Consider the following 27,778-nt stretch of genomic DNA (forward strand, 5'->3'; position numbering starts at 1 on the left):
TTTCAGTGGTTCAAATCAAGCATTAAACCTAACTCCACTTTCTCCCAAATAGATTGTTTAAAGGGACACTCAAAAGTGTTAATTTGGTCCCAAATGCAAATTTTGAATGAAAGAAAAACAATTTTTTTATCAAATCAGACACCAACAAAAAAAATTCCTAAAGGGTTTTTGTGGGGGTATGTTTAAAACATTACATATGGCAACAGGAAAACCCATTCCTTTGATGTGATTGCAAGCCAGACATTGCAGAATTGTGATAAAGCATGAGACTCTGGAAGTATAATGGACTGGTATCAAAATATAAACAGAAGTAGTAGAGATACTCAAACCACTTGTTTCAAATCCTGCAATGGGGCTTCATGCAGGAGCAGCGGTGCATCCATGCAGATCTAATTGTATGGTGAGGGCTGATGTTAGTCATATTGGTGAGCTGATCCAGACTTTCTTTAAATGTATGAAAACAACGAGAAGTCCTTGTGGCACTTTAGAGACTAACAAATTTATTTTAGCATAAACTTTTGTGGGCTAGAACCCACTTCATCAGATGCATGGAATGGAAAATACAGTAGCAGGTATAAATACATAGTACATGAAAAGATGGGAGTTGCCTTACCAAGTAGGGGATCAGTCTAATGGGACAATTCAACTAACAGTCGAATACCAAGGGAGGAAAAATCACTTTTGTAGTGGTAATAAAGGTGGCCCATTTCAAACAGTTGACAAGAGTGTGTAACAGTAGGGGCAAATTAGTAGGGGGAAATAAGTTTTCCTCCCTCACAAGTAGGGAACTTTCTAGGTTGTATTTTCCTCCAAATAAAAGTTTGCATTAAAATACATAAAACTTTCAGGACTGCCAAACAGTTTCACAAATACTCCAGTAGCTGTCTGAATACTCTTGAAGGAGTAATATTACCCCCTCAAATCCTAATGAACCTCATCTTTTATCAAGAAAATATTCACAAATCCGTATTTTTGCTGTTGCAACAGCTTTACTGACTGATCTATTTTCTCTGTCTGAGCGAAGAGAAATGCAAAGAACAAATAACTATAGATTCCTACATTCCAAAGCCAGAAGGGATCATTGTGATTATCTAGTCCGACCTCCTGCATAACACAGGCCACAGAACATCCCTGAAATAATTCCTGTGTGAACCAGAGCATAATTAACCTAAATATTGAAATGTAAAGGACAGTTTTAAAAATCCTTTGGTGTTAGAAATCTAAGCCTTATTTGTAACAAATAAAGACATTGGTGTTTTTTAAAATAGGGTGTTTAACCTCTTCCCCTTTAAACAATTATTCATTAAAATTTTTTCTCCTTTATTCTTGTATGCTTTAAGGATTGTAAAACAGGCTCAAGGGGTGCGTCTTAGGACTTAGGAAAACCAATTCTTTGTGCCAAGATAATCCTAGTGCTAAGGGTTAAGTGGTTTCTCAGACGTCATACCAGACAAACGGTTTTTTTTCCCCTTTTTTAATTAGAGCAATTTATGTCTTGGTGAAATGACTACGTGCTACTGCATTTTGGAGTTGATAGCTATGTGAACCAGATTTCCAAATTGCTGTTTTCCCTTTTTTTTTAAAGTACCATAATGTCAACATTATCTACTACTAGAAAATAACTAGATGAGAAACTTTGCACTACAAATTATATGAAACATGTAAGTCACCCGGCTTGCTTTAGCATTTAATAACATTTCATACCCAGAAGCAGCCTGTGGAATAGGAATCGACTAACTGAACCCGATTACACCCCTCCCCTGCTGGGTGTGACATTTGGGCCAGTCTCTCATCTTGGCAGTATCATCCAGCCCCATTGAAGGCAAACAGCAAACCTCTCTCTTTATCAAGCCCTTGCAGCCTTGAGCACTCTCACTATGCCTTCAGCCTTTGCTACCAACATGAGGTTCAAATTCTCTATCCTGGCGATTTTTCTGGAGGTGTTAATTATTGTTTTATTTGGGATATTTGTAAGATATGAAGACAACCAGCCCAGCAAAAAGGATAAACTATCACTATATCCATGTAAGTATTATTGTTTGTATAGCAGGGTAAGATTTGGAGAAGCTGAGGTTGCAATTGAGTGATCACTAGCATTGTGCAGGAATTCAGGCTCATCTGTTAAAATGAATTTTATTGCTGCTTATCAACTCTTCTGTTCTGTTTATTCTGTAACTAACGGCACCAGGGATTGGGCAGGGTATGCAGTTACCACTAACCAGAATTCTAGCCCTAGTTCGAAGGGTTCCACTTGCTGAATCATGGCATTTGGGAAGGTTATAACATACGATCCTTATGCATTTATGTTTGTTACGCTGTAAAAGTCTGAAGCTGTCTTGGGAGGTTCTTTTGCCTGGACAATAATATTGCAGTTTGCCTTCTATTTCTCTTCTCACGAAGAGCTGATCCATGGGAATAAAATAATAGCAAGGACGCTTTACGAATGGGGATTGTGTGATTTGCTGACATCAGCTGAGATATTCTTTTCTGAAACTGCAATCTCAAATGTTTATTTTCGACTAAAAGGGCCTTAGTGTGGTAAATGTTAGTAGGCATCATTCTTGATGCATTATTTCAGCTTGTCTTTTAGTGACTGTTACAGGAAGGACAGAACTATGGGCTCTTTTCATTGATTCCACTCTATTAGTCATGTGCTGTTACTGTGCTGCTCATAGAGTAAATGGTACATTCTCCATGTGGGGGAGCTGGGAAAACAGTACATTATTCAGATGTGAATTGACCAACATGGAGGGTCAAAGTCAGCTACATTGGGGCAACCCTAATGAAGTCAATGCAGCAGAGTCACTGAGAGAAAAAATTTTGCCCTGAGGCCTGAGTATTCTCTTTGGAACAGAAATACAGGAGTTTCCGTCCCAGAGCAGAGCAATTGTCCTTCTAGTTCAGTCTCCCATCTCTTATCTAAATGTATCTCAAGTGTTTTTAATGAACCCATCACTGATATCTAAGCACCAGGGGCCTGATCCAAAGAGCACTGAAGTCTGAGAGTCTTTCCATTGACTTCAAGGGGCCCATGAAATCTCAGTGCCTGCAGCTAAGCACCTAATCCAGAACTGTACTGAACACAGGACCCAGGGGTGGAAAAAAGTGGCGTTATACCACCTGGTTCCTCTCTCAATTCTCAGGGCTGCCAGGGCTTTGCTTGGACCCTACTGTCAATTATGGCAGTTCTGAGGCTGCTCCGCTTTATATAGGATGGTAACTCACTCAAAAAATGCTGTTACGTCCACCAGGGATTGCCAGAGTTCAGCAGGGCTCCAGCCATACTTCCTCTCTGTTTTCCTATTGTGTTTGGTTTTATACGTTAAAGTACAGACATGCTCGTTTCTGCAAGTGATGCCATAGAAATGGAATTTCAGAAGTGATTGAAATGAGGTGATGGTGGAGACTTGTCTAAGTGATTTTGGAATGGTGTTCCAAGTATAAGAGCTTGCAGAGAAGGAGGAGGGGACAAAGGGGCTATCACGTCTGGCATCCTAGATGACATGGAGAGGATGTACGAGTGGAGGAAGGACATGAAAGCAGAACAGGCCCATGACATTGGCAGAGACCCCATCACGTAGGGTGTTGAAAGCAAGGATAAGAAGTGTAAAAGTCTCCATAGTGCTGAGTGCTATAAAACTCTTCCTACAGGTCCTAGCAGAACCTCTTTGGCTGGGGACTGGAATTAGGGCAGCACAGGACTACATACAGCTGCCCTGCACCAGGGGAATTTTCCCCCAGCTATTTGCAGCACCTTCATGGCCTGTGTACGCTGTTGAGCAGAGAATAGGGGCCTGACTCTACTTTAAAGCCTCTAGGACAGATCCTCAGCAGGTGTAAATTCACTTGGTTGTGTTGACACCAGTATTTATGCAACACTGTTCTCTCCTTGGTCTCAGCTGAAGTCACTATTAGTTATTTTGCACCCCAGAGAATCTCTATGGAACTGACACATTTCCTGCACGGAGATCAACAGTCATGCAGAGTGACCCGGCAGTGGAACTGCTAAATCAGCATTGGGCTGCACTGGCAGAATTGCGTGTGGTGGCTTTGAACAGCACCTGCCTATCTCACGTCTTTCTCAAGATACTGCTCACAAACTCTGTATTTCACAAGCCCCTTAGTATCCCTCCAAAACAGTAGAGGGCCCTGCACATACCCCAGACGAAATTCTACTGGAAGAAATGGGCCAGAAGTAGCTGGTGTGGATCAGCTTAGCACCATTGACTTTTAGGAGGTGTTGGTCCCTATCAGAGTCTGGATGAAACAGTGGTCCAGCCAAGTCTGGTTTTAAATTATGCAGACCCTGGGCTTCCTACACATCCCCAAGGGAAGGAACCAAGAGAGGGCAGTATTGAGGTGGGGACTGCCCCAGAATCTCACAGACCTGCCAATCATTGCAATGGCCGTGTCTGCACTAGGAAAATGGGTAGTGTTTCAAACACGTATTAATTAACACCTTTGAATGATTAATTTAATTCGTAGTCAATATGCTTATTTAACATTAACACATTTTAATGAATAAATTTTAGCAGTGGGGGCAATTAACCATTGGAACAAATTACCCAGGGATGCCGTAGAGTCACCATCACTTGGAATCTTCAAATCAAGACAAGACGTCTTTCTCAAAGGTATCTCAAAAAGTAGCTGTGGGCTGGGGACAGATTCTGGGTGAGATTCTCTGGTCTACACTATGCAAGAGGTCAGATGAGACGATGATATTGGTTCCTTTTGGCCTTAAAATCTATCAATTGACAAAATTTTAAACAGGGCATTGAACCTAGTGTAGAAAAAAGCCAGACATGCTTAAAACGTGTTAGCTAGTCTTGGTCAACCTTTAGGAGTGCCTAGGATAAGCACCAACCAGTTACTGTGTTTTTAAACACAATTGTGCTTGTCTGTACTAAGGGCTAGGGGGATTTTTTTCAAAAACAGCTATGTCCCATTTTCAAAAGAAACTTAGGAGCCTCAATGAAAGGCAGTGTGACTTAGGCACCAGGGAGTCTAAGACAGCTTTGAAAATGGTATTTGGGCTCTTATGAAAATGTTACCCTAGATCATGGTTAGCTTAATTTTCATTAACACTCAGTAAAACTTTCTAGCATAGACAGAAATGCAGGGCTGAAGGGACCTTACAAGGTCATTAAGTCCAGCCCCCTGCGCTGAGACAGGACCAAGTAAACTTAGACCATCCCTGACAGGTGTTTGTCTAACCTGTTCTTAAAAACCTCCAATGATGAGAGTTTCACAACCTCCGTTGGAAGCCTATTACAGAATTTATTGGTAGAAGGTTTTTCCTAATATCTAACCTAAATCTCCCTTGCTGCAGATTAGGCCCATTGCTTCTTGTTCTACCTTCAGTGGACATGGAGAACAATTGATCACCATCCTCTTTACAACCATAGGTGCCGACTCCATGGGTGCTCTGCACCCACCGGCAGCTCCCCACCCCACCCCATCATCCCAGCTCACCTCCACCTCCACTCTGCCTCCGCCTCCTCCTCTGAGCGCGCCGCTGTGTCCTGCTTCTCCCCCCTCCCTCCCAGCACTTGCGCCATGAAACAGCTGTTTCACGGGGCAAGCCTGGGAGGGACGGGGGAAGTGGGGGAATGCGGCATGCTTGGGGGAGGAGGTGGGGCTGGGGCGGGGATTTGGGGAGGAGTCTAATAGGGGCAGGGAAGGGCAGAGTTAGGGTGGGTTCATTGGGGCAGGGGTGGAGTCAGGGCTGGGCTGGGGGTACAAGCACCCACCAGCGCAGAAAAAAGTTGGTGCCTGAGTTTATAACAGCCCTTAACATATTAGAAAACTGTTATCTGGTCCCTCCAGTATTCTTTTCTCAAGACATGGAGTACTGGGATGCTATATATAGACATTATTGATTGTTTAGATTAAACAGACTTCTTTGTTTTGTTTCTGTGGTGAATTAAGCAACAGATTGCAAACAATAGCAAGTAATAGTCTGATAGAACAAACCATAACCTCCACCAGGAGGGGGAAAAATGCTGTTCAGGGCTGTTTTTGTGAGGGACATGATTACTGCCCTTGCTGTTTCTCAGAGAATGTACATGTCTAGGTTGACTGAGAAAAAATAAGTATTCAATTGTGTTGTGATGCAACTGTCACTGCAGTGTGTCAAATTCATGTGTGATGTAACTGTTGAAGTCAATTTAGTTATACCAAGGGTTAAATCCGCTCTATCTTCTTACACCCGCAGTGAGTTTGACCAAAAGAAATGGAGAGCTGCATCACAACATGTTCAAATACTTACTTGTAGAGAAGCTTCACATTCATTTCTGTGGAAGCGGAGCAAATAGGCTGTTTCTGTATAAAAGCCACAATAGATGTTTTCATACAGCTTTTACAGATTTATCCTTTGTACAGATTTCATGGAATGGCTTTGCAAGGGTCATAACACTTCATAAATTCTGTGCATTGTTTTATGCTTACAATTTCAGGCCCTGATCCCACAAGCTGTTGGTTGCAGGGGTGGAGAATTGACAATAATAAAATATAATAATAATAATTAGTAATATCTGTAGAGCAGCTATAAACTTTTTTTTCCTATTGATTTTGACCCTTGCGTCTCCAAATGAGGGGGAAACAGGAACTGTCACTTCATTTGATTATCCAGGAATATCATTCTGGCATGTAATCCAGAACCCATCAACTTACTTTTGTCTCTTTCATTCAAAAGAAAAGGTCAGTGGCCATCTGTGCCTGAGCCCTTCTGGGATGTTGTACCCCCTGAATCTGGGGAGAATTATTGCTTGTGATGGTTTGCTCTGAAAGATCCTGGTAATGTCATTTTAAGTGAGGGATTAAGATCAGATCAGGGAGGTCTCTGGTGCTGTGTGAGGTGTTTAATTCACTACTAATACTGGCTACCTGGAGGCCGCTGCTAGATTTTCTATAAACAAGTGGGGGATGTTTCTCTAGGCTTGTTATTCAGCTATGGAAGTTTCCAGTGGCGAATGGGCCTGAAATCGTAGCTGCAGAAGCACAGCCAAGAATATGCAAAGAGTAGGGAAGATGCCTGCTCTGTCTTTGCAGTGGGACATTTTGGAGATGGAAATCAGCTGGAACTGTTTGGCCAAAGCACTTGATGAAATTCTATGGCCAGTGCTGGGCAGGAGGTCAGACCAGATGATCATAATAAAGGTCCCTTCTGGCCTTAAACATCTATGAATTTATGAGCTTAATGTTTTGCCTGTAAGAGGTTACGGGTGTGCTGCTGAAAAGAGAGGGACTTCAAAAGGATTATGACCTAGAGAAATAGGCTTGATGACCAACTCATTCACACTGAGGCCACAGAAGAGTGCTTATTCCACATGAAGTAAAGCATTAAGATCCTGTGGTTGAGATTTTCAAAGCTAAATTCTAGGGGACTTAGCCACACAACTTCCATTGAAACAAATAGAAGTCATGTAGTTAAATCTGCCAGCCAGCTTAGAGAATAACAACCTGTCACTAGTCCTCAGAGGAAAAGCATCCTCTAGGATTTGCAGGGTCGTCGGGGGGAAGGGGGGACAGACAAGTGGGGCAATTTGCCCCAGGCCCTGGGCCCCGCGGGGGCCCAACGAGCCCTGGCCGAGAATCCTTTCCCTGGCTACTCACCTGGTGGCGGTCCGGATCTTCGGCAGCACTTTGGCGGCAGGTCCTTCAGTGCTGCTGAAGACCCCGAGTGAGTGAAGAACCCACCGCTGCAGACTCCGAGCGCCACCCGGTAAGTACAAGCGCCGCAGTGGGTGGTGCCTTTTATTATCTCCGCTCTCCCACTTTGCCCCAGGCCCCCTGAATCCTCTGGGCAGCCCTGAGGATTTGTGTGTTTTCCATTGTGGTCCATGTGTATGTGTTAATTCCGCCATTTCAGTCTGGTGAAACAAAACTCTATTTGATCTTCTTTCATACTATCCGAGACCATTACCGCAGCCGCCCTGCCAAGCAGAGAGAATGACCAGAGAACCTGTTCTTTATTTCAAGATGTTCTGTGAAACACAGAATGGATAAATATATTCCATTGACATAACAATAAAATTCACTGTCACTGAATCATATATATGTTTTATACTATACACAGTCAGACCTTCTAGGGTCATTTCAACTTGCCTTCTTACAAGGAAGGGAAATGTTTTGCGAGCAAATCAAGATGAACATTTTTTTTTTTAAATCGCAATCAAAAATTCAGCTGTAAATCAACATTCCAAAATGGAAAATCTAAGACTATTGTGTAACCCTTAAAAATAAATAGTAACCACGACCATGATTGTCAGAAAGGTTTGGGTGCAGTTCTGGGGTGGGGGAGCGGGCAGGGCCGGCTCCAGACCCCAGCGCGCCAAGCGTGTGCTTGGGGCGGCATGCTGCGGGGGGCGCTCTGCCTGTCGCCAGGAGGGCGGCAGGCGGCTCCAGTGGACCTCCCGCGGGTGTGCCTGCAGAGGATCCGCTGGTCCCGCGGCTTGGGTGGACCTCCCGCAGGCATGCCTGCGGATGCTCCACTGGAGCCGCGGGACCAGCGGACCCTCCGCAGGCACGTCTGCGGGAGGTCCACCGGAGCCGCAGGACCGGTGACCGCCAGAGCACCCCCCACAGCGTGCCGCCGTGCTTGGGGCGGCAAAATTGCTAGAACCGCCCCTGGGAGCGGGAGATCCCATATTGATGTCAGGAGAGGATCCTACATTATAAAATAAATCTGAGAATGTCCAGTCTGAAGATAAGGCCCTGAGTATAATCTGCATATAGACCCCCCCCTCCTGTGGTGAGAAGAGTGCAGGTCAGCACCTGTGCCCCATTGACTTCAGTGGGGCTCCCTGGAGGTGCTGGTGTCTGCCTGTGTGCATTCCATGCAGGATCAGGACCATAATATGACAGTACATATAAAATCCATAGAGCACTTTGATCAGAGACCTCATCTAAGTTGTTTATAAATATTGTTTGATTTTAAGTGTTCACCAATGTAATGTTGACTCGCCTATCTGCAGACAATAAGCAGGCTTCTCCCCATATAATGGCTTCGACTGTATTAGAGCTCATTGAATGCATTTTGCGCTCTCTTGTGGCACAAGGTGGTAATGCAGACTTGGTGGTAGTTCTAATAGAAATAGTGTGCAAAATAAACAGGAGTACTTGTGGCACCTTAAAGACTAACAAATTTATTGTAGCATGAGCTTTCGTGAGCTAAAGCTCACTTCTTCGGATGCATAGCTATGCATCCGAAGAAGTGAGCTTTAGCTCACGAAAGCTCATGCTACAATAAATTTGTTAGTCTTTAAGGTGCCACAAGTACTCCTGTTTTTTTTGCGGATACAGACTAACACGGCTGCTACTCTGAAAAGTGTGCAAAATAATACTCGTGGAGAATGGATCTTCAAGCTAAGTATTCCATTTACAATGCCCACGGTCCCTGTTGTTGCTAGACACCTTTATGTGATTGGGGAGACTGAAAGAATAAGTTATTCCCTAGTAATTTTTTGACTAGAAAGTCAAACTCAGATTGAAACATACGTTATTCATATTCATAAAGGGACTCAGATCTTTTGGGAGCAGAGCAATCCTTGAGAGGTATGTAAGGCACTGTAGAAGAGTGAAGTTTGCGGGGGGGGTCTTGTTTATTAATTGGTAAATGTCCACATTAATATAATGAATTTAGGTTGCAATTTTTAATACAATTTTAACAATAACATTTTCATTAACTGCAGTACAAAGATCTCCTCATCTTTCAGACAGCAAGAATGTTTGGGTGGCTTCTATCTATATCTTGGCTGTCAGCACTGGTTGGGTGGCATAGTTCTCTGCCAAGCAGCTAGGTAGGAAAAGAACTGCCTATCCTTTGCCCCAAATACCTCCGTTTTATCGGCCCATGGTCCTTTCAGTCTTTCAGGATGTCCATGTGATGATATTTGTTGGGTTTGGTTTCTTAATGACCTTCCTGAAGAAATATGGATTCAGCAGTGTCGGTATCAACATGCTCATTGCTGCGCTTGGACTCCAGTGGGGTACCCTGATGCAAGGATTTTGGCACATGAAGAAACAAACAATTAATATTGGCATCGAAAGGTAAGTGTAACTCTCTCTCAGGCCCAATGGTGTTCCCAGTTAATTTAACACCAAAAATCCCCTGACTGCAATGGCTTTTGTGTGTGTGTGTGTGTGTGTGTGTGTGTGTGTGTGTGTGTGTGTGTGTGTGTGTGTGTGTGTGTGTGTGTGTGTGTGTGTGTGTGTGTGTGTGTGTGTGTTAACAGAAGGCATTGCATGCTACCCACCCCGTAATAGCCCAAAGCCTGGTGTTAGGATGCTCACTGAGGAAGGGAGGAGATTTGTATTCAAGTCCCTGATCCAGAACGGGGATTCAGACCTCTGTCTTCCACATCCCAGGCAAGTGCCCCAACCATAAGGCCAATAGTTATGAGGAAGACATTTTTCTGAAGTTTGCCTTTTTCCAATTTGCTGACAAATTCCAAATATTTTTGGAGCCAAATATGTTTTCTGAGTTTTGTCCTGGCCAAATTCAAAATCAGTTATTCACCCAGCTCTAGTTAACATACTTTTATTCCATTCCAATAACCAGTTAACACTAACCCCCTCCCACACCTACCCAGGCAAATCTATCCCTGATGACAGTGGGAGAAAGGCACATACAGGGGGAGTAGAATTTCAGAGCTGAGCTACACCGATGTATCCCAAGAGGAGAATCTTACCCAGAACAAGGGAGTTACTCATCTTACAGTTGCCTTTGGAAACATCAGCAACGACAATAACAATTAGATAATAACAATCTTCTTGTGTGTCTTCAATTGCCTTGATTCAGCTGACTTTTTCTTCATGATTTCATTCTGCTTGGCAAGAATGCAGTCTGTGCATGTATGTAACCTTCCTTGGGACACACTATTTGTCCCACAGCATGTGTTGGGCCCCATACTTTGAAACAGTCGTAAGGAGTTTTTTATGTACAATTAGCAGAACTGATATCTCACTCTTCGAGTGTTCTAGCTTTATGGACTGTGTTGATACAAGTTTGGGGATCCATTTCATTTCTCGTCAGATTAAACTGGTTTTTGTTTTTATTTATTTTCTTAAATACAGTATGATAAATGCAGACTTCAGTACAGCCACCGTCTTGATTTCATTTGGAGCTGTCTTGGGGAAAACAAGTCCAGTCCAGATGCTGATCATGACCATTCTGGAGATCACAATCTTTTCATGCAATGAACATCTTGTTGTGAACGTATTAAGGGTAGGAAATATACATTTACTGAGGAGGAAAAGCTACTATTATCTCCATCAGTTAAAGTAAACAGTTCTCTGTGTGTGGAGAATTCTATTTCCCATTCATTTGCTCTGTCATAGGGTGAATCCAATCTCCCTCCTTGTTCTTCTTCACTTCCCCACCTGTCATCTCCTCTCCGGATATCTCATTGCTTAGCTTCAAACTCAGATACTGCTTCAGTGTGTGTAACACAATTTTGTCTTCCTCAACTCACTTGCCAATTCCTCTATCTTTCTCTTTGCTAACTCCTGGCTACAGCGTAACTTGTGACTGCTGAATCTTCAAAGTCCTCTCCTGAAGTCCCTCCTTTGGGTAAAAGGTGATAGTAATATCTTGTATATAACTGACAAATGGCTTTCAAAGAGCTATGAAGAGCAGTTGACTTCTAGGTCTATAGGCATGATTCTGGTTTTCTGCATGAGAGAGCCCAGAGAGCTGCTTTGAAAATAATGGCACCATCTACCTTTGAGAGAGAGTCTCATGACCAATATGAAACTTGCTCGTCCAGATCTTTGGAGATCTCCTGACTTCTTTTCATTGTCTTTAGTTCAGACCTTACTTTGCTCCCAAGACAAGAAATCTTTGAGTCATCCATCCCTGACACTAAACTATGTTTTTCCTCTTGTATCTCCCGTGTCTGTATATATCTGCCCAGCATCTCCTCTAGAACATTGTACTGCCTGGCTAACAGTTGGCAGATAATTCTCACAGCATATAATATATAAGGTAATTTAAAAAAAAAACTAGAGATGCAATTCGAGCCACAGAACTCCAATCCAAACCCCAAAAATCTGAGGGTGCTAGGATCTGGAATTTTGATTCACTCACTAGTAAACGAGGAGCAACTTGAAATTTGGGACTGGGATTGTGTGAACCCTCCCAAGCTTTAGGGATGCTGGGGGGCAGAGTTTAGGTTTGGGTCGATCTCTGTTAAACAACAGAACTGTGAAGCAGTGTTAAAGATGATCACTAGAAAAGTGCCTTGTTTAAATGGTGGGTAAGAGTTACTGATCCCATTTTAATCCTTACTTGTGTCTCTCTGTAGTAGCCTGAACTTCTAACTCTGGTCTCCACCATGGAAGGTGCACAACCAGACCCATCCAAATTCCTCCTCTATTGGAACCCTACCCCCTCCCTGTTCCCAGTATGGATGGTGCCAGTTTTAGGTTCACATTTTTTCCCTGTTGCAGGCCACTGATACTGGAGCATCAATGACTATCCATGCTTTTGGAGCCTATTTTGGATTGGCTGCAGCGCGAGTCTTGTATCGTCCTGGTCTGAAAGAGGGACATAAAAATGAAGAGTCAGTCTACCACTCGGACATGTTTGCCATGATTGGTAAGTAAGGGTACGTCTACACTACGGGATTATTCCGAATTTACATAAACCGGTTTAGTAAAACAGATTGTATAAAATCGAGTGCACGCGGCCACACTAAGCACATTAAATCGGTGGTGTGCGTCCACGGTCCGAGGCTAGTGTCGATTTCTGGAGCGTTGCACTTTGGGTAGCTATTCCGTAGCTATCCCATAGTTCCCGCAGTCTCCCCCGCCCCTTGGAATTCTGGGTTGAGATCCCGGTGCCTGATGGGGCAAAAATCATTGTCGCGGGTGGTTCTGGGTAAATGTCGTTAATCATTCCTTCCTCCGGGAAAGCAACGGCAGACAATCATTTCGCGCCCTTTTTCCCTGGATTGCCCTGGCAGACGCCATAGCATGGCAACCATGGAGCCTGTTTTGCCTCTTGTCACTGTCACCGTATGTGTAATAGATGCCGCTGACAGAGGCGATTCAGCAGCGCTACACAGCAGCCTTCATTTGCTTTTGCATGATAGCAGAGATGGTTATCAGCTGTTCTGTACCATCTACCATACCCTTGTAAATTGGCTATGAGATGACAGTTACCAGTCCTTTTGTGCTGTATCCTCTGCTGCTGTCATAGGTGCCCCTGGCTGAGATCGGCTGGGGGCGCAAAAGACAAGCAGAGACGGTTACCAGTCATATTGCACCGTCTGCTGCTATCATGGGTGCCCCTGGCTGAGGTCGGCCAGGGGCGCAAAAGACAAAAATGGGAATGACTCCCCGAGTCAATCCCTCCTTTATGGTATCTAAAAACAGAATCAGTCCTGCCTAGAATATAGGGCTAGTGTACTAGAGAAGCAGTGTATCAGAGAACCAGAGAGCACAGCCGCTCCATGTCAGATCCCGCAGAAATGATTAACTGTATGCCATTCACAGGGGGTGCCCCTGCAACAACCCCACCCGTTGCTTCCCTCCTCCCCCAGCCTTCCTGGGCTACCGTGGCAGTGTCCCCCCATTTGTGTGATGAAGTAATAAAGAATGCAGGAATAAGAAACAGTGACTTGTTAGTGAGATAAAATGAGGGGAAGGCAGCCTCCAGCTGCTATGATAGTCCAGACAGGACATTAAGCAGTGTGGGGGAGAGGAACCCAGCATCCCGCTGCTATGATAGTCCAGGCAGAACAGAATCTTTTCTTTACACATGAAGGGCGGGGGCTGATGGAGCTCAGCCCCCTATTGCTACGATGAAGATGGTTACCAGCCATTCTGTACCATCTACTGGGAATGACCAGGAGTTTTTTACCCAGGCGCCCCCGGCCGACCTCACCTGAGGCCAGCCAGGAGCACTCACAGGCTGATGATGAGAACGGGTACCAGTCCTATTGTGCAGCACCATCTGCCACAAGGCTGATGATGAGGACAGTTACCAGTCATATTGCACCATCTACCACCAGAGAGGGGGAAAGAGAATACTGCAATTGAGTGCCGCAGCATCGCGTGTACCAGCAGCATTCAGTAGACATAGGGTGACATTTAGAAGAGTCAAGAGACAATTTTTTTCCCTTTTACTTCTGGGGGTGGGTGGGGGGTGTACATTGACGAGCTATGCCCTGAACCACCGCGGACAATGTGTTTGACCCTACAGGCATTTGGAGCTCAGCCAAGAATGCAAATGCTTTTCGGAGACTGCAGGAACTGTGGGATAGCTTGAGTCCTCAGTCCCCCCTCCCTCCATGAGCGTCCATTTGATTCTTTGGCTTTCCGTTATGCTTGTCACGCAGCAGTGCGCTGAGTCCCTGCTATGGCGTCTGTCTGGAGATTTTTTAAAAAATGCTTTGGAATTTCGTCTTCTGTAATGGAGCTCTGATAGAACAGATTTGCCTGCCCTTACAGCAATCACATCCATACAGTCCATGCTGGAGCTCTTTTTGGATTTTGATTTCGGACTGCATCGCCACCCGTGCTGATCGGAGCTCCACGCTGGGCAAACAGGAAATGATATTCAAAAGTTCGCGGGGCTTTTCCTGTCTACCTGGCCACTGTATCCGAGTTCAGATTGCTGTCCAGAGCGGTCAGTGGTGCACTGTGGGATACCGCCCGGAGGCCAATACCATCGATTTGCGGCCACACTAACCCTAAACCAATATGGTAATACCAATATTAGTGCTACTCCTCTCGTTAGGGAGGAGTACAGAAACCGGTTTAAAGAGCCCTTTATATCGATATAAAGGGCCTCTTAGTGTGGATGGGTGTGGCGTTAAATCAGTTTAACGCTCCTAAAACCGGTTTAAACGCATAGTGTAGACCAGGCCTAAGAGAAATGGATTGTCAAAATAATGGGTCAGCTGTTCCTTCCTGCTGCTGATACAGTGTAAATACTAATGTTGCTATATTAGAGACTTGTGTTTCTCTCTCTCCTTGCAGCACACTTCTTTTCTTCTGCTGCAGATGTGTTTTCAATGCAACCGAAAATGTTTTGGTTTGTCATTGCAAAAAAGAAAACAGAACATTTCAGTGATGGTTCATTTTTTGCAAAAAAAAATTACTTTAGGGGGAAAAAGTCAATTTTCTGTTTAAAAAAAAGGTTCAATGGAAAACTATCAACCAGTTCTAATTAATGAGTTAACATCCTGCTAAGTAGGTAAGTACTAGTATGATGCTCATTTTACAGCTAGAGAAACTGAGACAGAAAGAGGTTACGGGCCAGATTCTGCCACCTTTATTCACATTGAGGAGTCTTTCTCTGCGGATTTCCCTAGAAGTTACTTTGGGAGTAACGTCCTACTCAGGGTGACTGAGCATTACAGAATCTTACTCGAAGTGACGTAAGCAGGGCTACTCAGCGAGTCTTTGGAAGAACTAGCATCTGACCATCCTGAATTCCTGTCCACATCACAGGAAGATAATGGAGGTCACATGGGCTGGGGGATTGCTTTTGTCTTCTCTTTCATCTCTGGTGTCAAAAGCTTCTGGGTAATAGTCCATCATTTTTCCAATCGTCTAATCATTTCTTATTGCACTTCCCCCTTCTCCTGCTCTTGGCTGTCTTGTTCTGCCGAATGGAGTATCTGACATTGAAAACCCTCCTGCGATTTAATGTTGTTGTATTTTTTTTGCATTCATGCAGGTACCCTTTTCCTTTGGCTGTTTTGGCCCAGTTTTAACTCTGCCATTGCGCACCCTGATCTCCAGCAGAGGGCGATCATTAACACTTACTTTTCTATGGCTGCATGCACACTCACAGCCTTTGCCCTCTCAAGCCTGGTCGAACACAGAGGCAAGTTGGATATGGTAAGAGTCACGTCAAAATCCCATGTCTGGCATTAAATCTAGCGTAGGATTACAGTGATGGAGGGCTGTCCATGGATGGGCTGGTTCAGAAAATGTAAGAACTAGCTGGAGCCTTTGCTCCAAACTCAGACCAAACTAGGACCCTTGTTTATGGTTCAAAAAAGTTTAGGGTTGTATTGTGTGTGTGTGTGTGTGTGTGTGTGAAACCCACACTATTCTGTGCATGTTTCCCCGCTCCCTCTAGTGGCTATGATCCATTGAGATTTATGTGTCTGCTACAGCTCCCGGCTAGGGGATTTAATCCATTGACTCAAGCTGTAGTACTGAAGGGCCAGGGTTAAAACCCAACTGTTAATCCAACTGGGGTTGGCTACAGGGGTGGGGACATGTGGGAGGGGAAAGCGAGGACCACATTGGGGTCAGTGGCAAAGACAGTCCCTCCTCATGCCCTCTAGGGCAACATACCATCTCCACAAGGAGCCCCTTAGGCCGGAAGGCAGTTGGGGCCTGGGTCCACGCTGCACCATTCTATTCAAGTGTTCCCTCAAGTGATAGTTTGAGTTGGACTCTTTCCAGAGCAAACCCCCCGCCTCAGTTGGCTGGTGTTGGGCACTCTAGTGCCCTAGGCCAGTGCTACTGAGGGAGCGAAGGGGGGCTCAAAAGGGCAAGCCACCTCCTCCCACCTCCCTAAAGCTGACCACTGGGGTGAGGGGGTCGCCGGGGTTCGATCCACACTGGACAGAGGAGTCGTGGTCCCTGCTGCTGTCCTTGTAGCTTTGGTGGGGCTGACCTTGAAAAAGTGGATGTCCTTCTCCCCCACAATGTCCTAGCTGATGGGAATGGGGAAGTCAGATCCTGGCTAGTCTCCCAACTACTGTTGCTGTTCCCTGTAGTGGGAGGATGTCTTTAAAGGGTATCGGCGTGTGACCTCCCTCAAAGCTGTCCTGCCTGAGGGCTGGGTTGGGAAGATGCATAGGAACTGCCTCTGAAAATTAAGCAGCCTAATTAACTACCTATGTAACCTCACCTTATGCCAATAGATGGATTTAGTGTGGATCCATGGATCTACATATCCAGTCCCTGTGTACATATCCAGTCCCTGTACCCTACAGAGCAGCGATTGTGCTGTAGAATCAAAACCAGGCCTCTGCTGGTCGTAATTCATTTCTTGACTGCCTCAGTCTGACATCAGTGTATTGAAGATGCACTTTTAAGTTTCACTGATAAATACTTTACAATGTAAATATCACGTGTGAAGACAGAGGAGGCTTGTGCTGTTAGTCATTCACATACAAACCTGGTCTCCAGTCCCTGCTGTCATCTTAACTCTTCAGGGTTTTCTGTCTTGCACAGGTTCACATTCAAAATGCCACCCTAGCAGGAGGAGTAGCAGTGGGTTCCTGTGCCGACATGAGCATCTACCCATTTGGTGCTATGTTAATTGGTAGTATTGCTGGTGTCATCTCTGTCATCGGGTTCAAGTTCTTGACTGTAAGTATAAAATAAAGTAGAATATGCAGGACATGATTCTGATCTCTCTTACACTAGCTTCACGGCACTGTAATTTCATTGATTTCACTGGAGTTACTCCTGATTTACTAGGCAGAAAGATCAGAATCAGGTCTGTACGGACATTGAGACCTAGCCAGCGGGCTACATGGAAGCCAATAGGACTAAAACATGTTCTTAATTGCCATCCTGAATAAGGATCCCAAACCCTGGGGAGATGAAGGGATTGGGTAGGCATTAGAGCTGGCTGAAACTCAGGATTTTCATTCCATAGGTTTCTAAATGTAATTTCACCAAAATTGATATATTCAGTAGAAAGTTGTGATTTCAGTGAAACAGAATTTTCCAACAGAAAAACATTCCTTTGGAAAATTTTCAGCCAGCTTTAGGTGGCATGTAGATATCTATACATAGGGGATGGCTAATCGGGGCAACCACTTGGGGCCCTGCACTTTGGGGGGCCCCATGGGCTGGTGCAATTGGCCAGTGGGTGAACTGCTGGCTGGGGGATCCCCGCCCCTTCCACCTGAGGGAGAGCGTGTGACAGCATTGCTGCAGCCTCTCCAGCCCCGGAAAGGCAGGTGCCATGGCCCCAAATCCCTGGAGCCCAGCAGTGCCGCCTCCCCTACCCACCCCCAGTGTGGTCGGTCCCAGAAGTCACCGGTCACTTCTGGCCAGGAAGTATCATCACTTCCATCCCAGGCCCCGCACCCCCCTACGGATGGTCCTAATAATAATAGGAGATATACCAATCTCCTAGAACTGGAAGGGACCTAGAAAGGTCATTGAGTCCAGCCCCCTGCCTTCACTAGCAGGACCAATTTTCGCCCCAGATCCCTAAGTGGCCCCTTCAAGGATTGAACTCACAACCCTGGGCTTAGTAGGCCAATGCTCAAACTACTGAGCTATCCCTCCCCGCAAATATGTCCTGGAAACATATTTTGATATTTCATGTTCTCCCCCAGTTAATTTGCCTAGCAAAACTGGTCAATGAAACCTGTAGCCCATACCCTGACATGAAAGTGTATTTCCCTCTCCTTTTAGCCATTCTTTTCTTCTAAACTGAAAATTCATGACACGTGTGGTGTCCATAATTTACATGGTTTACCTGGATTACTGGGAGGTCTTGCAAGCATCATTGCCGCTGTGGCACATGTCAAATTGAGGTGAGTGAAAGAAAGAAAGAAAGAAAGTGGAAGTGAGTCTTCTTTAGTGAAGTTGCATTCTACGTTGTTTTCTTTCCATGTTTTATATGGAGTCCCTTGTTGCAGTATTGGATCTAGAATTACTCGACTATGAACCAAGGCAATTCCCAAGAATGCCTTTATTCCCCTTCACCACTTTAATGGGGGGATCAGACTGACTAAACTGAATCCTCTCCTGTAGCTCTGCATAAGCATTTTGTATAACAGATTTCATACAGTTTATATTAAATATAAAACCCATGGGCCTGGTGTTCCCCTCGCTTATACCTGTTTTACATCCAGTTAACTCTGTAGACTTCCATGTGATTACTGCTGATTTACCCTGGTGTAAATGAGAGAGAATCAGGCACTGTCCTGTTGCAAACTTAAGGTTGCAAGTTAAGTACTAAAAAGTCAGGAAGTGTCTATTCACAGCCTTACCTCTGCCCCTTAGGTGCATGTCCATGCAATGAAAGTGATCCTGGGTTATCTATTTGCATCTTTGAATCAGGTTTCCAGTGCAAATCCTTTGGATTGAAAATTGGAAATACATTTTTGGTCACTATTTTGAACAATCACTTAAAAATTCTGTTTCAAGGAACAGAAAACCCATTTGTTAGAGAATGTGCACAGGAGAAACACAAAAGGAGCATGAACACTGATAGAGTGACTGTAACAATACAGTTCTGGAGGGACCCAACTGAGAGTGCCAATTCAGGACAAATTGCTTAAACAGGGCAGTTACGGCCCAAGGCTGAGGTTTTTCCACCTCTAAGGCAAACCAAACCAGGACTTTGGTCTCACCCCACTGGCTAACCACAAGTCACACAAGCAATTCCCTCAGACACTCCAGTTTCCCAGTATCACCACCAGTGCCACTCGTCATGGGGATGAATGGTTATGAAAACCAACACCCCAATAAAAGAAAAAGGGTCTCTCGATCCCAAAGAATCAAGCCCCAGACCCAGGTCAATGTACAAATCAGATCTTACCCAGAAATCATGCTGTTGCCAATCCTTTAGAATCTAAAATCTAAAGGTTTATTCATAAAAGGAAAAAGATAGAGATGAGAGCTAGAATTGGTTAAATGGAATCAATTACATACAGTAATGGCAAAGTTCTTAGTTCAGGCTTGTAGCAGTGATGAAGAAAACTGCAGGTTCAAATCAAGTCTCTGGAGTACATCCCCCGCTGGGATGGGTCATTCAGTCCTTTGTTCAGAGCTTCAGTTTGTAGCAAAATCCCTCCAGAGGTAAGAAGCAGGACTGAAGACAAGATGGAGATGAGACATCAGCCTTTTATAGTCTTTTCCAGGTGTAAGAACACCTCTCTGTTCTTACTGTGGAAAATTACAGGAAAATGGAGTCTGGAGTCACATGGGCAAATTCCTGCATACTCTGCTGAGTTACAAGGCATAACTGCCTCCTCTCAATGGGTCAATTGTATAGCTGATGGTCCTTAATGGGCCATCAAGCAGGCTAGGCAGAGCTAACACCAACTTGTCTGGGATGTCACCCAGAAGCATAGCATAAGTTTGAGGTACAGTATAGAGCCAATATTCGTAACTTAAACTACAAAAATGATACATACATATGTAGACACCATAATTATAACCAGCAAATCATAACCTTGTCTTAGACACCTCATTTGACCCCCCCCCCATACAAGATTCGATGCCACTACAGGACTTTGTTTGCAACCATGTTCTATATGGTCCCAGATTATGTCAATAACATCACAGTGACCAAATAGGAAGTGTGAAAAATCAGGACGGGGTGAGGGTCAATAGGCACCTCTATAAGAAAAAGCCCCAAATGGCGGGACTATCCCTATAAAATCAGGACATCTGGTCACCCTAAACGCTATTTCTTTTCAGAAGATGCTCCTCTGGTTTGATGTCAGACCTTTTTAAATACTGCCTCGATTCTGCAGTTAAAAGGTGATTCTTACAGGGGTGCCCAAATGTAAATATATTTTTCCATGCCCAAATTGTCCAAAATTAGCAGCTTCTCTACATAAAGACGTCACAGCTAATCACATACATGACACACCAGGCATAAGATTCATGATCTTTGACACCAGAACTATAGGCCCCTGCCAATGACCTAGAAGAACAGCCTCACTAGTACACAACAGAGCTGTGCAAAATCCAGTGGGTCCTACAAGCCACCTCTTCCACTGCAGTCATATCTTAGGCATTTTCAATGCAATCACACCTGCAAAGCCAAACATACCTAACAATTCAGAGTAAATCTGTCAACCCCCTGGTACAGATCAGAACCATAAAATGGCCCTACCCTTGCTTGAATGCATGGTGTATTGAGCTATGTAACTGATATGATTTTCTGTATACTGAACCTTTAAACTTCTAGAAGCTTTCCCCTCTGCAGTCACTGGCAGCTATTTTGTATTTTATCCTGAATGGTCATAAATCATGAGATTGGCTTTAAAATAGTGAGATTTAAAAAAAAACTGGGGAAGAGGCGTTCTTTTTATTTGTCTTCTGGTTTCTGAACCTTTAGGGTGCACTCAGGCCACATTTTCATTCTTTTCTTTTCTTTGCACCCACAAGAGCTAGAAATGTAGGCCTTGTCTACACTAGGGGGGGAGATTGATCGAAGTTACACAACTCCAGCTACATGAATAACGTAGATGAAGTTGACGTTCTTAGATCTACTTACGGCGGGGTCCACACTACACTATGTCAACAGGAGACGCTCTCCTGTCGACTCCCCTTGCGCTTCTCATTCAGGTGAAGTACAGGAGTCGACGGGAGAGCGATCTGCAGTCGATTTAGCAGGTCTTCACTAGACCCGCTAAATCGACCGCCGATGCATCGCTCGCCACGCGTCGAACCCCTGGTAAGTGTAGACAAGCCCTTAGTTTTGTTTTCTAATGACAGAAGAAATTCTCACAAACTCACCTGAATCTAGGATCCGCAGCCTGAATTGAAAAAACCCACTACTACAATAAAATCACAACAGTTGACAGCATCGTACACTGTGCTCCCCTGTTTCTCTCATGGAAACTTTGCATGAAAATATAGCGTTGCTCTTTTTGCATGGAGGAACTTCAGTAAACCTCTCAACTAGTCTGTGCCACGCTCTGAGTTTGAAATGAAACCCAAAGTGAATAAATTTACATGGTTTCAATTTTTGGTGATGAAAGCACAGCTCTCCTGCAGATGAACTTCCCTAAAAATCACACTCATCCAGTAGGGGATGATGATAAACATGCGTATAAGCTAGCAGAATACCAGCTCTGGAAACTCAATGGTATTTTAATATTTTGTCATTTGCCTTTTTCTCATTTTCAGGGAGACTGACTCTCCTTCTGCTCCCATGCAGGCTGCTGCCCTGGGTTGTACCATTGGGATTGCTTTGGTAGGAGGAGCATTTGCAGGTTAGTAAGATGCAAACAGCACCCAAATGCAGGTCAGAAAGATGCAAACTATAGAGACATCCTCAGGTAGCACTTTGTGGTGCAAACAATGTCAACCAAAAAACAGATTGATTGCTTTAAAGGCCAGAAGGGGCCGCTATGATTATCTAGTCTGACTTCCTGCACAACCTTACCCACTGCTAAACCTTCAATAAAGAATTTTAAAATAAGGATCGCATTGGGAATCTTCTTGTTTTCTTGAAGCTGTTGCCAGTGATATATGTCACTTAGCAGTTGGGTTATTTATTTTTTTATCCATAATTAAGGAACCTTCAATAAAATAAAAGTTTGGAACAGTGAATAATTTAATAGCTATCTATCTGTATGCCAGTGGGTGTAAATCAGATAGGTTAAGGAAACAGTTTTAGGCTGGAATGCCTGACCATGTAGCTGGATACGCACAGAGAATCTGCGCAGGCATAAGGATCTGATTGTGGAATTGTAATAAAAGCTTCTGGTTTGTTTTCCAGTATATCTGTGGGTGCTCAATAGGAGACACATAACATATCGTCTCCAAACCATCAACACTTTTAAGAAATCCTGCATGGAAATCCAAGAATCAGGCAGCAAGCTTATATGTATATATGATCTTAAAAAAACCAAAAACCTATGCTGTAAAAAAGGTTAAGGTTATAAAGTGAAGTACTCAGATGTTAGGAAATAGCAGAATTAATTCATTATACTTATATACTTAATTAATGACATACACTTCCCACTCCACCTGCAATGGGATGGGAAGTATAAGAAGTAGTGGGAGGGTCAGGACAGGAGCTGGGGTGGGTGACAAGGGAGAATAGAAGCAGAGCTGGACAGGGACAGGCTGGTGCAGAAGGCTCTGTAGTCACTAGTGAACACTTCTCCCCAGAAGCTGGAATTGAACCCAGAATGCCTGAGTTTCAGGTAGGAACTGTATGGGGATGGACCATGCTCAGTAAATATGAACTCTTCAGAGAAGTTAACTGCCAGCTTCTACTAAACATGTGCATACTGATTGTTTCAAAGGCTTAGAATTTGACCAAATTTCAGCTGATTGTCACAAGCACAGTCAAAGGCACGTCCCAAACACCCGGGCAACCGCATGCCAAATGTCAAGCCCTGAAGCATAGAAGGCTAGAACTTCTCAATGAAACAGCTGTAAGAATTTTTTTAACATGGGAGGGAAGGGAATAAACATATTTTTCCCTAACCTTATTCTCAGAAATGGCGTGAGCCCTTTTAGCTGATACTTTCCAAAAAAAGATTCAGCCCGAGGCAGACCCTCAGCATGGAAAAGTTCAGTCCAAACAGTTTATGTTTGGAAAAGCTATAAGCAACTGAAATTAGGGTCTTATAATGGAAAGTGTTAACCTGCACTGCCTAGACTATTGAGTGGCTTGATATTATATAGGGGCTGATCCTTTGTGATGCTGGGTGTTTCTGAAAGGGAGTCAGTACCTCTCCGGAAGTACAAAATCAGAGATGTAGGTAGGGCCATAGGACAAAGGCCATGATTCCCCCTCCAAGGCTCTCTCTTATGCATCTGTTATGGCAGGTTTGAGTACTGTGGTTCACCGTATTTTCTCTCCTGCAGGTTTGGTTCTAAATTTGCCTTTCTTGGGACAAGCACCTGATGAGAACTGCTATGACGACTCCGTTTACTGGGAGGTAGGATATAACCGCGGAGTAATCAGACCATCAGGAAGTGCAGCTTTCATTGCCTTTTATTAGAAGATTACAACACAACGCAATTCTGTTTTCCTAGTAGGAGAGGGAGGACTTGAATCTTGGTTGAACTGGGAACTCACTTACACATGGGAGCCAGGCTTAAAAAATCCTGCCTAATCTCAGGTTTAGGATTTCTCAGGCTCGCCTCCAAAATCGCAAGACTTTCAGTGCTACAGCTGTGAAAGTGAATGGAGGAGGAATAGAGAGATGGGCCCTCTATAGGCAGGCTGGAAAGGAGATAGCTCTTGAAATCCATTTCATTGCATAGCAGGAGATGGTTATTGCTCATGGTTTTAAAAAACAAACTCTTTTTTTTGTTTCATATGATAAAGAGAAACCTTGGGGACAGAGCTGCGGGGGAGAGGGGAGCCAGGAAGAAAATCTCAGGCTTTGCAGTGTAGGTGCAAGGAAGGTCTCATAGTAAAGGCACTCTGCTAGGACTCATCAGATCTCAGTTCATTTCCTGGCTCTATCTTTGTAAAGCTGGGGAAGTCATTAACTGCCTGTATACCCCACTTCCCCATCTGTAAAATGAGGATAATGTGAAAGTCACTTTACTTTTTCTGTTTGGTCTATTTCGATGGTAGGTGCTTCAGGGCAAGGACAGACTCTTACTATGAGTTTGTACAGCACCTAGCGCAATGGGGCCTTGATCTCAATTATGGCCTCTCGGCACTGGAATCTCACAAACAACAATAGGCACCATGCCCTCCCAAGTCAAGAGTATACCAAAGATTACAGTTAGCTTTCAAAGAGAAGGGTTTTGGCACCAGGAAGCTTCTGGCCCCTTAGAAGCTGGCATTGTCTTCAGCCTGTCATGTTCTGGTCATGAGCGTTTGTCAGAGCTAAGGTCTCCAGTAAGTTATATTTTGGGGAGAGGGGAGCACCAGCAAACTCAGGTGAAAAATGTGCTGGAAGAAGAGAGAAATACCTGAATGTTGTGTGTTAGTGTGAGCCTGTAAAGTGCAACATCAGAGGAGGTAAGTGAGGTAAGTTCTGTGGGAAGTAAAGGCATGTCTACACAATGGGCGGTAACACAGCACAGCTCCACTGGCACCACAGAGTGGATGTTTCTTAGACAGTGGGCAGGGTTTTCCCATCTCCCCCACCCCTAGTGGCAGTAGCTCGGTTGATGGATGAATTCTTCCATCAGGCTACACCTGTCTACACCATGGGCTATGCTGGCTTAACTACAACATGCAGGGGGTGAATTTTTTACACCCCTGAGCAATGTAGCTAGGTCAATATATCTTCTAAAACCAGGCCTAAACTGTTTGTACTGTATGTGAATCATGGCTATTTACTTGGTGAGAGGAGGAGAATGCAGTAATGCGCTGGGAAACACAAACCACTCCAGTGTTAGAAATGCAACTTGGTTGATCCAGTGGCCCAGGGAAGCTTTCTGCCTAAGGGTCAGCTGTGATCAAAAAGGATAGTGTCTGGGATGAGTGGCCAGACACATGGGTCCTGTTGAGAGCTCTGTAATTGATTCTGTCTGATCTTGGGGAAATCGTGCAACGTAGATTGCAGAAGTTCCAGAAATGTGTGTCCATAATATAAATATTTAACAACAACAATTAGAGCAAGTGGAAAAGTTTTGAAGTGTTGATGAAAGATTCACAAAGAAACTCAGCCTTATTTTAACAATAAATATGGGCCTGCTCACCTCACCACTACAGAGTCCTACTAGAGCCAGTGAATCTACTTGAGTAAGACCATGACACTAATTAGCCCATGACTCTAATAGAGCCTGGTATTTTTATAGGATCTTAAGGGAGTTTGGCACCCAACTCCTGTTGAAGTTCAGTGAGAATCTCCTTTAGGCTTTTTTGAAAATCACAGATGGAGTCTTTATGCTATATAAATGGTTATAGCACATGTTATAAAATACTTCCTTTGGCATGGCTTTGAGTCAGTTCCATTTAAAAAGACAGCAAATAACTCATAATTGCTGATTTTAGTACAGGCATACATGGCAGGCTAGGTCATCTTGTTAATAATGAAATGCATGAGCCAGATCTGGGAACTTCAATACAGGATGCCTGATGCAACATCACAAACTTTGGTCACTCTGGGTGGTATAGCAGTCCTTAGTAGATTATTCATGTTTGACAATGATATAAGTAGAATCACCTCTGTAACTTCTAGGAGAAAAACTGGCCAAATATCATGATGTGGTATTAACCTCTTGTCTGGTTTCCATGCTAGGTTCCAGCAGAAGAGAGACAACCTGCTGGTCAGTTCAGTGACTCTGGGGATCACAGAACAGTCAACATCAATGTGTAGGATGAATTCTCCATCATTAATTCCTGTCCTCGTGGTGCTGTTTCCAGTTTCTAATTGAAAGAGAGACAACATCTAAATATCATGCACACCACTCATTCTTTTCAATACGTAAAGGCAGGTGTAGATAGCTGTATTCTTTTTAAAACCCAAACAAACTTTATTTAGAATGTCATCACTGACAAATGTGATACACACAATGCAAACGCATTTGAGGATCCTTGATATACATTTTATTTTTCTAACCTGAAAAATGCTAACTGATATGCAGTATTCTTTGTATTTTAACCATCCGTCATCACTGAGGTTGTTTTAACATACAGATTTCCTATCTATGTGTTTCTAATGTGCTTTTTACCCTGGTATCATATTTGACTGCAAAATTTCAGATTTGGGAATGTTTCTTTTTACACATTGAACATGCTGAATCATGAAAGACTTACAAACATACCCTTTAACCTACTAGGTGTAATCAATTAGAGGCCGAAGGGGAATCAGTTGGTGTAGGTTATTTAGATTTCCAAAAGGTTTTCCACTAAAATGTCCTTAAATTTCAGCAAGGGCGGTTTAGGTTGGACATTAGGAAAAACTTCCTAACCGTCAAGGTGGTTCAGCACTGGAATAAATTGCCCAGGAAGGTTGTGGAATCTCCATCATTGGAGCTTTTTAAGAGCAGGTTAGACAAACACCTGTCAGGGATGGTCTAGATAATATTTAGTCCTGCCATGAGTGCAGGGGAGTGGACTAGATAAACTCTCAAGGTCCCTACCAGTCCTGTGATTCTGTGAAACCTTCCTTACCTCACTCTGGGTCAAGAGATGAATCCTGCCATAGATTAAAAACTGGATAAGCGATAGGAATCAAAGTATTGGGAATTTATAGCTAATTCTAAGTATGAAAAATGGGTAACAGTGAGACATCCCAGGCAGCAGTATAATAATCAGGTTGTGATGTTGGCAGAGCAGGTGCCAGCTCTTTTCAAGACTTCAGGCATTAGCTAAGAACTGACAAACTCATAGCTGGAGACCAGATCATTACACCTGTATGTTAGTTTTGTTCAAAATAGGTGTTAGTCATATAAGACTGTTTTTAATGTTTAGACTCTATGAGATGCTTCTAAGTTGCTGCATGCCTTAATCTCACTCATAATGTCTATATTCCAGGCTATAAGAAAATATGTACGTTTTACTTTGTAACTTTGAAAATGTTTGCTATGAATTTGTGAACCCATGCAAGGGAATTCCCCCTCCCCCAGCCCATCCAGGAGAGCTATCAACATTTAAGTGGGCCATTAATTGCTCCATCCACCCATGGAGAAGTACATGTAGAAGGACTTGCCCCATCCCTTTGAATGCTGGAAGAGGGAAATAAAAGTACTGGACATGAAGATTTTTCCTCTCTTTTGCTGTTTGAAATCTCAAAGGGCCAGAGAAACCAAACTGAAGCTGGAGACCCCCCCGGGCTTACCTCCTGGGCCCGCCCTGAAAGATACTTTGGATGGACAGATCACTGCAACTCTGTCACTCTTAGAGTATGGCTACACTTGCGGCTGTACAGCGCTGGGAGTTAAACCTGTCTTCGTACAGCTGAGTAGGGGAAGTGCTGCAGTCTGTCCACACTGACAGCTACCAGCGCACTGTCGTGGCCACATTTGCAGCATCTGCAGCGGCATTGGGAGCGGTGCATTATGGGCAGCTATCCCAGCGTTCAAGTAGCTGCAACGTGCTTTTCAAAACGGGGAGGGGTGGAGCGTGACAGGGAGCGTGGGGGAGAGAGAGAGTGGATTTTTGGAGCCGACACTCTGT

The 27,778-nt window shown here is 44.0% G+C and overlaps 1 protein-coding gene across 1 annotated transcript; it reads left to right on the forward strand.

Moving 5' to 3' along the window:
• Positions 1-1,657: 1,657 nt before the first annotated feature.
• RHAG (Rh associated glycoprotein) lies at positions 1,658-27,608 on the forward strand. Its single transcript, XM_045008400.1, has 10 exons — positions 1,658-2,025; positions 9,867-10,050; positions 11,077-11,227; positions 12,451-12,598; positions 15,689-15,852; positions 17,206-17,343; positions 18,406-18,527; positions 21,862-21,947; positions 23,557-23,630; positions 25,899-27,608. The coding sequence occupies exons 1-10, from the start codon at positions 1,878-1,880 to the stop codon at positions 25,974-25,976; spliced, it is 1,293 nt and encodes a 430-aa protein (XP_044864335.1). The 5' UTR covers positions 1,658-1,877; the 3' UTR covers positions 25,977-27,608.
• The last annotated feature ends 170 nt before the right edge of the window (positions 27,609-27,778 follow it).

This window comes from Mauremys mutica, chromosome 3 (assembly GCF_020497125.1).
Source record: "Mauremys mutica isolate MM-2020 ecotype Southern chromosome 3, ASM2049712v1, whole genome shotgun sequence".
Taxonomy (NCBI): domain Eukaryota; kingdom Metazoa; phylum Chordata; order Testudines; family Geoemydidae; genus Mauremys; species Mauremys mutica.